The sequence below is a fragment of the Gorilla gorilla genome, chromosome 9 (genome assembly GCF_029281585.2).
Source record: "Gorilla gorilla gorilla isolate KB3781 chromosome 9, NHGRI_mGorGor1-v2.1_pri, whole genome shotgun sequence".
In the NCBI taxonomy this organism is placed as follows: domain Eukaryota; kingdom Metazoa; phylum Chordata; class Mammalia; order Primates; family Hominidae; genus Gorilla; species Gorilla gorilla.
Window position 1 is genome coordinate 65,155,867 of NC_073233.2, and position 12,744 is coordinate 65,168,610.

A 12,744-nucleotide genomic window follows, 5' to 3' on the forward strand; every position below is an offset into this window, starting at 1 on the left:
ACAGATCCTAAACCAATGTTAGTTTTCCCTTCATTTGGGGACTTGCTCTAACCTCCAGGGCTTATGTCCCAGAGGCACAAGCAGGTGCAGGGCTGGATAAATAAGGTATGTCTTTCTGCAGGATCTCTTGTCCTCACTGATGGTGTCTTCTCTTGATATACATAATTTTAAAGCCTCACGTTATTTATTTATTTACTTTAAAGCCTCACTTTAATGTTAAAGGTAAATGTAAATATAGTATAACAAGGAAGCTCAAAATTTGCATAAAGTTTTAAGATAAAATAGGAGACTCCAAAAAAGTGTTACTTTCGGCAGGCCCTAGGGATGCTATGGTGGGAAGTTTGAGTCATACCTTAGCATTCTTTCTAAAGCATTCTGTCCTAATCCTCTGTATGGAGAAAAGCCAGCTTCCTGGATGTACCCCAAATCCTGGGAAGTAGGGGGCAGGAGCTGGACTCCCTCCAAGCACTAAGGGCAGGGCATGGTTGGGAACAGGGAGGTGAGCCAGACAGCCAGAGGCGAACGGGCTGGCATGCCAAGCGTCCTAGTTAATGCCCAGCTAAGCCTGGGTGAAGAAGGATGGGGGTGTGGGAAGACACCCCCCACCAACCGCCAAAGACAGGCGCACACCAGCCAGTCTCTCACTTCCCTTTTTATTTCCTCTAAAACTTGCAAGAGGCAGCACCAGAGAGGGAACCTGCCCTCCTGGCCCTGGAAGGGGCCGACCCCCAACCCCTAACCCAGGACACAGCTGGCACCTCAGGCCCCTTTCCTTCTGAAAGGAGGGCTGTGTCTCTCTCACATTCACACATACACAGACACATGCATGTGTGCACACTCATGGCACATGGGACCTTAGGGGTAGCCTGTTTGCTGATCCCCCCAAGAGGTACCAGGAGGCAGACCCCTAGAAGGAGATAAGAGGCAGCTCCACACCCTGGTCTCCTCCAACCCAAGGAGGAAGAAGGCTCAACCCCTCTAGGATAGGGACTGTCTTCAGTCAATGGAGCGTTGCTTTAGGGGGCGTTTTTGAAGGTTTTTTTTTTCCTTTTTGCACTCTTTACAAAAATAGAACTTCTCTTGGTATTTATAAATCTACGGCCATGGCTCTATGTGCATTGCATGTTACAGGTAGAAAAGCCATATGGGGCACTCCTTTTGGTTGCTCAGGCCTTGATTGCCTGTCATCCAGGTCCCTTGGTCTCAGAAGTCTATGCGGTCACCTCAGAGCCACTAAGCACCTTCAGTGGGCCCATCCCATTGGCGGTGTACTCCTTCTGGAGCCGGGCACGGTAATAGAAGAGGTAGGAAGGCAACAGGAATCCCAGGAGTGAGAATAGCAGGAGGCCCAGATTCACCTTTAGGGCAAGGAGAGAGAAACAGAGTCAAGTAGGTACTCATCTGCCCTTAGCCTCCCACAGGGAGGAGAAGGCGGCCATTTTTCTCCAGGTCCTGAGCCAGAATAAATACAGCTAGTACTTATTATGTGTAGTCATTGTTCCACCAGTATCTCACTTAATGTTCAGCAATTCTGCAAAATGGCTGAGATGAGACTTCTCGGGTATAACAAGTGGCAGGGCCTGGTGGGTGCCCACACCATATGGCACTCTCTAGGTAGGTATGAGGAAGGCACAGCACTGTAGGAGTCTGGGCTGGTCAGGCTGCTCCCGAAATGGGGCCTTCTGGGCTCACCTCTCTGACCTTTGGAGATGTTAACCAATGGGATCCCGTTCAGGGTGGCGAGAGGAGGCTCTCAGACACAGTTCAAGGAACTGGGATGCACAGCCTGGTGGACAGAAGGCTTGGAAGGCCCAGAACACACAGGCTCTGACTCGGTTCACATCCCACTCTGCATTACTCACTGTGTGACTTTGGGCAAATAATGGCAATTCTTACTGAGTGCCTCCTTCTCAGGGCTGTTGTGGTGAAGATGTAAGTTAAAAAAAAGTATGCATCATGCTTAGCACATAGCGAGTGCTTGGTAAATAGAAGCAGTTATTTCATCACAATTCTTTGGGAGGAGGGTTTACGTGTGGGTGGCCCCACAGGGCAGATGAAAGATCAGCGTCAGGGAGGCAGATGAGTTCAACGTAAGGAAAAGACTTACTAACAGCAGCAGGGCTGCCTCGTGCAGGAGTGGGTGCCCTACCACTGAGGGTATCTAAGCTAAGAGGGAAGGGTCCCCTTTCAGGGGTGCTGGAGACAGGATCCCACACTAGGTAGAACTGGATTGGACCAATGGTGCCTGAACACAGGCCCAAGAGTCAGGACTGGCCACTTCACAAAGCACCTGGAGTTTACTAAAAACAGACTCCTAGGAGGTCAGGCACTGTGGCTCACACCTGTAACCCCAGCACTCTGGGAGGCCAAGGTGAGAAGATCATTTGAGGCCAGGAGTTTAAGACTAGCCTGTGCAACATGGCAAGACCCTGTTTATCTGTACAAAATTTTTTTTAAAAAAAATTAGCCAGGTATGGTAGCCATCACCTGTGGTTCCAGCTACTCAGAAGGCTGGGGCCGGAGGATTGCTTGAGCCCGGGAATCAGAGGCTGCAGTGAGCTGTGATTTTACCACTGCACTCCAGACTGGGCAACAGAACAAGACACCTTCTCTACAAAAAAAAAAAAAAACAATAGGGCCGGGCACGGTGGCTAACACATGTAATCCCAGCACTTTGGGAGGCCGAGGAGGGCAGATCACGAGGTCGGGAGATCGAGGCCATCCTGGCTAGCACGGTGAAACCCCGTCTCTACTAAAAATCCAAAAAAAAAAAAAAATTAGCTGGGCGTGGTGGTGGGCGCCTGTGGTCCCAGCTACTTGAGGGGCTGAGGCAGGAGAATGGCATGAACCCGGGAGGCGGAGCTTGCAGTGAGCCGAGATGGCACCACTGCACTCCAGCCTGGGCAACAGAGTGAGACTCCATCTCAAAAAATAAAAATAAAAATAAATAAATAAATAAAATAAAACAATAAATTAAAAACAAAAACAGACTCCTACGGTCAGGCTGAGATATCCTGATTCAGGGGACTGGGGAATCTGTATTTTTAACACTCCATGAGGGGTTCTAAAAGGCAGACAACTTGGAAACCTGCAGATTAGAGACCTCTGAGGTGCCTCTGGCTGAGATGAGTGAGGGATGGCACCACATACAAGGCCCTACCCCTGCCCCCAGGAGAGTGGCTCCTGCTCCCCCCACACCAACCCTCGCTCTCACCCAGAAGGGCTCTCCTTTCAGGGGTCCCACCATCGCCATGAAAAGTGGCTGCTGAAGCAAGGCGAACACAGCACTGATGAGGGACTGCAGGCCTGTCAGCGTCCCAAAGTGGTTGGATGGGAACCTGTCCACGAGACGGGGAGTATCAGGGGTGTGTGGCCCTCTCCAGCCCAGACCAGCACCTCTGCTATCCCCTCCCCACCATGGTCCCCGCTGGCCAGGCAGGGTGGTGCTTAAGCGTTCGGGCTCTTTGCATGGGCTCTTTGGTCCCCAGCCTTGAGGGCAAATGCTCCAACTTCAGGGCCACTGAGCTGGGTTCTCACACCTCCTGTATGTGTGATATTGGCAAGTGGCTCAACCTCCCTGAGCCCCACTTCCTCCACTAATAACAGGGATGGCATTGACCTCGCAGGACTGTCCACTGTATTCTGTCAACAAACATTTAGCTGAGAACCGACTATGTGCCAGGCACTGCTCTAGGTGCTGGAGATACCACGATCAAGCAAGTCAACAGATTCCTGCCGTCGAGGAGGTGGCATTCCCATGGAGCAGGTGGCGGTCAGACAATAAGCAAGAGATAGGCAGAGTGTTAGTGATAAACGCTAAGGAGAAAAACCAAGCAGAGAAGCGGGCAGTAGGGAGGTTGCAATTGTACATGGGACAGCCAAGGGAGGCCTCACTGAGAAGAGGACAGTCAGGGAAAGACCTGAAGGAGAGAAGGTAAGATTGGGCGCCTTGCAGATATCTGGAGAAGAATGTTCTAGAAACAGGGACTAGTACATGCAAAGATGCCAAGCAGAGAACACACTTGAGACTTCCGGAGCACTAGGAAGCACTGTGGCTGTGGCAGAGTGAACAAGGGAGGAGGGGGACCTAGAGGGGAGTGAAGTGCTGGGGCCAGAGCTTGCAGGGCTTTTTAGGCCATAGTAAAGCCTTTGGCTTTTACTCTGAGACAGATGAGACAGGACACCACAGAGTGGTGTGAAGAGACTTATGTCCTGACAGGTGACTGCAGCCCCTGTGTTAAAAATAGACTGAGACGGCGGGGCCAGGGCAGATGTGGGAGACTAAAGGCTGCCACAATAATCCAGGCTAGAGATGTTGGTGGCTAGGACTGGAGAGGCAGCAGTGGAGGTGACAAGAAGGGTCAGATTTGGGGTGTGTAGAAGCTGCTGCTGGCTGTACTGAGGACGGAGTGAACATGGAGGGTGAGGGAGAGAAACATCAAGGAAACGCCAGGGTTCTGGCTTGAGCAGATGAAGGAAACAGAGCTGCCCTCTGCCGAGACCGCTGCAGTGAGGCTGAACTCAGGGAGCGATGGTCAAGGATCCTGCCTGCTGCCTGCACCAACGGAGCACTTAATAATGGTTGTGATTTTGTCATCATTATTGTAATGTCCTGTTACTCCATCACATACACAGGGGAGAGTCCCTCAGCAGCGCCCAGCAGGGGAAACCAGGAGAGAGATGCAAGTGGGGACTGTCCAACATGAAGAGGAAAATTATAAGGCAAATGGCTGCCCTTGGGAAATTTCTTCAGGGTGGGCATGGAGGGGAGGCCATTCTGGGGACCGTTTCAAACAGCAGACATAGAACCAAAGTGTCATCAAGCCAGGTATTTCAGCTTCCTCTAAGGGAAGACTCCAACAGGGGGAGTCAATTACAGCAGGATAGGCTGCCTTTAAGGAAGTGAGCTCCCTGCCATCAGAGGGGCTCAGAGAGAGGTGCATTAGGGGATGCCTGGGGCCCTCCCAACCCTTCCCTGGGGTTCTCTGATCACGGTTGCAAAGCTCAGGAAGGCATTTCAGCCCAACAGACTCACACTGCAGCATAGAGACTCCCACAGGCTGAGTGGAAGAAACCTCGAACAATGGTGTGCAGGACAAAGGTCACAAACTAAAACCAAAAAGAGAGAGTGAAGAGGTTAGGAGAGTGTGTGGAGGCTGGAGGAAGGAGGGGTAGGGCGAAGAGGCCAACTGGGCCTCAATTCCCACCCCCTCACCAACCCAATCTACTAGAAACACTTCCTGGAGAACCCGGAAAATAGATCCAGATCAGAAGACCAGAACTGCACTTCCTGGAAGGCAGGTGCTGGATGGACCATCCCTTTGGAGGAGCCTCGGGAGGCAGGGAGAGGAGAAGGATGGAGGTGGGTACCTGGAGGTGTAAGTTGTTGATGAGACAGGTGATGCCAAAACCCACAAGCAGCAGGTTGGTCAGGGTGAAGGCATTGATGGCATTGGTGAGCTTTTGGATCTTGCAGTAGCGTGGTCTGATGGATTTGGTAGCAACCCCGTCCCTGAGGAGAACGGGAAGTCACTGGCTGCTGCCTCTACGTTCCCAGGACTCCCTGGTTCTTGGCCTGGCCCCTCCCCCTTCAGATGTGCCTTCGATGTCAAGGCAGCAGAAAACACAGAAATCCATGTTTCTATGGGAAACCCATAGAAACCCACGTTCTCTAGCTCCATGTTTCTCAAAGTGTTGCTCCCCTACCCAATGACACACGCATCAAAGGGGGTGCTTTCTTAACATGCAGATTCACAGGCCTCATCTCGGCCCTCGGAATCTCAGCAGGGATATCTGCAAATCTGCATTTGGACAAATATCCCCCACTAAGTGATTCTCATGCACACTTGAAGGTTTGAGAACCAAGGATGGGAAGGAAGGTGGGAAGTGGGAAGCTCTCACACTGTCTCTCATCAGAAGTCCTCAGGAAGGTGTCCCTGCCCTAGACAAAAGCAGATGCCCTCCTGGGGACAGCAGCTTGGCCTGACTGTCCAGTGCTTCCTCTCTCTGGCACAATCAAGGGCTCTGGGGCCAGCCCAGGAGAGAGGTCAGTAGGCTGGGGTGAGGACAGGCGGCCCATGTGTCCTGGACAGAAGGGCCCTGCTAGGGGACCCTCACCATTAGGAGCAGAGGGTAGAGGAGGAAGGCTCAGTGCCAGGGCCAGGCTCTGCTAGCAGGGAGGGAAGCCACTGGATTTCCTTCTCTCCCAGTCTCTTTCTCCCATCCTCTTAGGATAAACAGGGACTGTTTGAACGAACACAAAAAGAGCAAAAGCAGTCACAGAATCTGGGTTCAAGACTCCATGGTGAATCCCAGCTACTCGGGAGGCTGAGGCAGGAGAATCGCTTGAACCTGGGAGGCAGAGGTTGCAGTGAGTTGAGATCGTGCCACTGCACTCCAGCCTGGGCGACAGAGCAAGACTGTCTCAATTAAAAAAAAAAAAAAAAAACCCTCCAGCCAAGAAGACAGCCCTCAAGGATCCTGCCTCCTGGTATTCCCCTGCTTTGTCCAGTCTCCCTCCACAGTATATCAGGGTTGCTCTGTGCCTATAATAGAATGTAACAGAAGTGATGGTATGCTACGTCTGAGATTATGTGAGAGAAGATACAGGGTCTCTGTCGCTTAGCCCTCTTGCTCAAGGGGAAAGCAGGTGCTGTGTCCTGAGCAGCCCTATGGAGAGGCCATGGGGGTAACTGAACTGACATAGATTCTCCAACCCCAGTCAGCCCTTCAGATGACTGCAGCCCTGGCTGACAGCCTGACTATGTCTTCATGAGCGACTGTGACTCAGAATCACCCGGCTGAGTCTCTCCCTGATTTCTGACTGTCAGAAACTGTATGAGATGAGAAGTGTTTGTTGTTTTAAAATGCCAAGCCTTGGGGTGATTTGTTATACAGCAATAAATATCTAATATACCAACTCTACCTATTCTAGCCCTAACAAGACTTTAGCGTGTACCCTTGTAACACAGGTTCTGGAGGCTGCCACTGAAAGCTGTGTGATCTTGGGTGAATGACTTAACCGTGCAACCCTGTACCTCGGTTTCCTCATCTGCAAAATGAAGATATTAACGCACCTACCTCAAAGAGGTGTTGTAGGACTACACAAGGCAAGGTGCCAAGTGCACAGTCAGCACTCTGCATTAGCTATTCTTATTATTAAGCAAGCCAGGTCCCTTCCTAGCCTCAGTTTCCTCATCTGTAAAATGGGGAGGTACCCCTGATCTCCTAGGGTTCTTGGGAGAAAGCAACAAGCTGCTGGATGTAAACGCACAGAGAAAATGAAAAGCACTGCCTGACCACTTGCTGTCACCATCCCTGTACAGGCAGGTCACCTGGCATCTCCGAGGACAGTGCCCTGAGTTGGGGCGTCCACGCAGTCCTTGATCCGCCAGTCCATGATGTAGCCAATGAGGGGGCAGGTGAGAAGGCACAACAGCTGCATGGCCCCGAAGATGGAGGTGTAGAACCCAACTGGGCAGGATGGGAAGGGCAGTGGGGTCAGGAACTGGCACTCAGTGGACACTACCACCCCTTCCAGCGGAGGCCAGAGAGCACCAAAATAGCCTTCCTCTGAACCCAGACTCTTACATCCCACAAAAGGGTTACCTGGGTGGGCCCAGGCCTAGAGGAGTCCCTCCCCCTGAGAAGCGGGTTGCAGCGGGGTGGGTGTGAGCCAGGGCCCTGCTTTCATTGCCCTACCTGTCTCTGCCACCTTTTGTTGCTGTTCATTCGTCTCTGTGGGTAGGGAAAGGTATGGTGAGGGGAGCTCAGCCAGGGTGACCCTCCTGTGCCCCCAACCCCCAGGGGCCTCAGCGGTGCCTCACCATGCTCCTGGCCACCAGTCACAAGGTACTCCAGCATCTTGTTCACGGCAGCCATGTAGAAGATGATCCGCAGCTGGGTCATGCCCATGGTGAGGAGGCTCCACAGGAAAGTGGGGGAGCAGAGGCTCTCGCGTAAGGGGACAGACCCTGGGGAGACAGCAGGGGGCGCCCCTGAGCCCCAGACCTTCCACTGCCCTTTGATTGTCCCAGCTCATGCAGTTCTTGGGGGGAGTGACACTAACTATGTGACTTTGGAGAGAGACTGGTTTCTTCAAAGACGGGAAAGTTCAGATTCACTTGCCTCCAGGCTCTTGCTTAGCTCAGAACATTTTTGGATGTATGTCCTATGCTTCGTGTGGTAAAAATAACTCAGTTATGTGCCATGGCTCACGCCTGTAATCCCAACACTTTGAAAGGCAGAGGTAGGAGGATCACTTGAGCCCAGGAGTTCAAGACCTGGTGGTCAACATAGCAAGACCCTATCTCTAAATATATATATATATATATATATATATATATATATATATACAGAAATTATATATATATTTATATACAGAAATTATATATATATTTATATACAGAAATTATATATATATTTATATATAAATATACATATATATTTATATATAAATATACATATATATTTATATATAAATATACATATATATTTATATATAAATATACATATATATTTATATATAAATATACATATATATTTATATATATAAATATACATATATATTTATATATAAATATACATATATATTTATATATATAAATATACATATATATTTATATATAAATATACATATATATTTATATATAAATATATTTATATATACAAATATACATGTATATTTATATATACAAATATACATGTATATTTATATATATAAATATACATGTATATTTGTATATATAAATATACATGTATATTTGTATATATAAATATACATATATATTTGTATATATAAATATACATATATATAAATATATATATATATATAAAATAAGCCAGGCATGGTGGTGCACACCTGTATTCCCAGCTACTCAGGAGGCTGAGGCAGGAGGATTGCTTGAGCCCAGGAGTTCAAGACCAGCCTGGTGGTCAACATAGCAAGACCCTATCTCTAAAAAAATATATATATATAATATATAATATAAATATATATAATTTATATATAACAATATTATATATAATATATATAATAATATAATATATATAATTATATATATATATATAAAATAAGCCAGGCATGGTTGTGCACACCTGTATTCCCAGCTACTCAGGAGGCTGAGGCAGGAGGATCACTTGAGCCCAGGAGGTCAAGGCTGCAGTGAACTATGATTGCACTACTGCACTCCAGCCCAGGCAACAGCAATACCTGGCAGGGCACGGTGGCTCACACTTGTAATCCCAAAACTTTCGGAGGCTGAGGCAGGAGGATCATGAGGTCAGGAGTTCGAGACCAGCCTGGCCAACAGGGTGAAACCCCGTCTCTACTAAAGATACAAAAATTAGCCGAGCATGGTGGTGCACGCCTGTAGTCCCAGCTATTTGGGAGGCTGAGGCAGGAGAATTGCTTGAACCTGGGAGGCGGAGGTTGCAGTGAGCCAAGATCATGCCACTGCACTCCAGCCTGGGCAACAGAGTGAGGCTCCATCTCGGGGCAGGGGGGAAAGAAAAAAAAGAAAAAAACTCTGAAGCACTCACTATGGGCTACACACTTGACATTTATTACCCCATTTAATAAAATCTTACAACAACCCTATCCTTATCACATTTTACTGATGAGGAAACTGCAGCTCAGGAAGTTAAATGACTTGCTCAAGCTCACAGGGCTGGAAGCAGCAGGTCAGCCTAACTCCAGCTCATGCCCTTAGCCATGTTGCCCTCTGAGAATCAGCACTGGGGGTAACCACCCTCAAACTGCACACTGTTTTGCACTTTACAAAGAGCTTCCACACCCATGGTGTCATCCAATCATCACAACTAACTTTACAGTTTGTGGGGTGCTTTTAGTGCTAGTTTAAGAGGTAAGGAAATCAAGAGCAAGGTTAGGTGATCTACCCAAGTCACATAGCCTATAACTGGAGAGCAGGACTCAAACTCCTCAACTCCCGCTCCTGACTCCAAGGAGCTCCTTCCACTTATCATGGAGCTGGCGGTCCTGGGATCTTCATGTACCCTCCTGAGAAGCAGCCCAGGCAGGTGCTGCAGCTCCTCCTGTGACCAGCAGGGGGCAAAAGACAGCCAGGTGTGGAGGACCCCTGCCAGGAGGCTCACGGGCCTGGCTGCACCTGATGCAATAAGCTCAGAGGTTGCAAGGGGCCCTGAGGAAACCAGCTTCCCAACAGGCCCAGAGACCTTGTCCCCATTTTGGAAGCTCCTCCCTCCCCAATCCCAGGAATCCAGCAGGGTAACCCTGAATCTGAACTTCCCAGCGTTAGCTGAGCTTTGATGTGCCCATCTGTAAATGAGGAGCATGCCCCACCTACATCATGGGGTGTTGTAAGGACTGAAGAGGGGTGCGAATAAATACTCAACCATGAGTGCTCACTGAATATGAGGACCCACCATCACTATCCCCCAAGGCCGGCACCTTGACCAGACACTCACTCTCAGGAAGGTTTTCTGAGGTGCCCTGAACATCCTGGGGTGACATGAAGGCATCCGAACCGTCCTCCAGGCTGGGGGCCTTCTGGTTGAGCCTCTGGCCCATGGTGGTCACATGGTGTAGAAGAGGTCACCTGTCACCTTGTGGTCCAGGGCCAGCCCACTCAGCTTGATCTTCTTCCTGCAGGCAGCCAGGCCAGAGTGTAGAGGAACCAGTCACACAGAGCCCACCTTCAACGGCCTAGTGCTCGGCAGCCATCCCAGCAGTTTCCAGCACTCCTTTACCCGGCACTGACATGCTCACAAGCTCCTAATGCAGAGCTTCTGTTTCTGTTGCTCAGAGCTTGGCTCAGGGACCAGCTTAGCACAGATGCCAAGTAAATGAAGAGTGGATCAGCTGTTTTTCACTTGGGCTGTTCCCATGGAGGAGGCAGCATTAACACCTCAGACTCCAGAGTCAGACAGCCTGCGTCCAACCTAAGATTCACCCTCCTTTGAATGGCATGACCTTTGGAAAGTCACTTTGTTCCCTGCACTTTTGTTATTAATGGAGTTAATACCCAATCTACATCATACAGCTGTTTGAGGATGGTATAGGGGCTAAGTACAGTGCCTGGCGTAACTGCCAGTTCTGTAATGTCACCTTATGTGCTTGGTGTGGAGTATCACCTCTTGCCTCTGCTGAACTGACAGGGGGCTGGAAAAAGTTGGCATTCAGGTGGCTCCACAAAAGATGGGGTGCTTGATTCTTTTATGTCCCTCTTTTTGGGACCACATGGCATCGAGTGCCATTGCTGAGGTGCATCCTACTCAGATCTCCTCCTCCAAACCCAGAAAGGATGAAAACAGTATTTGTCATTACTTTTTTTTTTTTTTTTTTTTTTGAGACGGAGTTTTTGATCTTGTTGCCCAGGCTGGAGTGCAATGGCACGATCTCGGCTCACCGCAACCTCAGCCTCTAGGGTTCAAGTGATTCTCCTGCCTCAGCCTCCTGACTAGCTGGGATTACAGGCATGCACCACCACACCCAGCTAATTTTGTATTTTTAGTAGAGACGGTGTTTCTCCATGTTGGTCAGGCTGGTCTAGAACTCCCGACCTCAGGCGATCCACCCTCTTCGGCCTCCCAAAGTGCTGGGATTACAGGCATGACCCACTGCGCCTGGCCCATTACTTTTAATGGCAAAAACCACAATTACTTTTGCACCCACATAAATAGTTACCATGGGCTGAGCATGGTGGCTCACGCCTGCAATCCCAGCACTTTGGGAGGCTGAGCCAGGCGGATCACTTGAGGCCAGGAGTTCAAGACCAGCCTGGCCAACATGGTGAAACCCCGTCTCCACTAAAAAATACAAAAATTAGCTGGGTGTGGTGGCGTGTGCCTGTAATCCCAGCTATTCAGGAGGCTGAAGGAGAATCGCTTGAACTCAGGAGGCAGAGGTTGCAGTTCACTGAGATCACGCCACTGCACTCCAGCCTGGGCGACAGAATGAGACTCTGTCTCAAAAATAAATAAATAAATAAATAAATAAATAAATAAATAAATAAATATTTACCATGTTTTGACCACCTGTTATGTGCCAACTGTATTAGTTAAAAACACCCATGGGAGGCTGGGCACAGTGGCTCACGCCTGTAATTGGGCACTTTGGGAGGGCAAGGGGGGAGGATCCCTTAAGGCCAGGAGTTCAAAACCAGCCTAGGTAACACAGTAAGCCCTGTCTCTACAAAAAATAAAAAAATTAACTGGGCATGGTGGTGTGTGCCTGTAACCCCAGCACCTCGGGAGGCAGAGGGAGAGGTTCGCTTGAGCCCAGCAGTTTTAGGTTGCAGTGAGCCAGGACCAAGACACTACACTCCAGCCTGAGTGACAGAGCAAGACACTGCCTCTAAAAAAACAAACAAACAAAAGCGACCTGTGGGTAGGTAGGAACAGGCTCATAGTACAGATGAGAAAGCAGAGCTTGGAGAGCTCAAGCGATTTGCCAAGCAGAGGTCCAAGCCGAGGTCTCTCTGAATCCAAAGTTAATTCCGTCTATCATATCACCACAGCCCTCTCTGCCCCAGGGAGAGTCTCTGCCCACTCCAGCCACTCACGTGTAATTGACTTCCTCAGGGGCAGGAAAGGCTTCGATGGGCCAGTTGAGGGTGCAGTTCAGAAAGATAAGGCAGGCCAGGCCAGACCAGGTGAACATGATGACCACGAAGGCCACACCGGCATCGTAGATCAGCTGTGAGAGGAGGGGGCAGGCCCGTGGGGGAGACTGCCTGGCCCCAGACCCCACCAAGGTAGATCCCA

The 12,744-nt window shown here is 49.6% G+C and overlaps 1 protein-coding gene across 1 annotated transcript in view; it reads right to left on the bottom strand.

Annotated features, from left to right (window-relative positions):
• Positions 1 to 637: 637 nt before the first annotated feature.
• SLC43A1 (solute carrier family 43 member 1) overlaps positions 638 to 12,744 on the bottom strand; it is a 30,557-nt gene continuing 18,450 nt past the window's right edge. The window contains 10 exon segments of the mRNA XM_019037676.4: positions 638 to 1,358; positions 3,215 to 3,338; positions 5,036 to 5,109; positions 5,371 to 5,512; positions 7,335 to 7,473; positions 7,702 to 7,737; positions 7,827 to 7,973; positions 10,447 to 10,563; positions 10,566 to 10,624; positions 12,543 to 12,676. Coding sequence (XP_018893221.4) covers positions 1,212 to 1,358; positions 3,215 to 3,338; positions 5,036 to 5,109; positions 5,371 to 5,512; positions 7,335 to 7,473; positions 7,702 to 7,737; positions 7,827 to 7,973; positions 10,447 to 10,563; positions 10,566 to 10,624; positions 12,543 to 12,676 — 1,119 coding nt within the window. The 3' untranslated portion in view covers positions 638 to 1,211.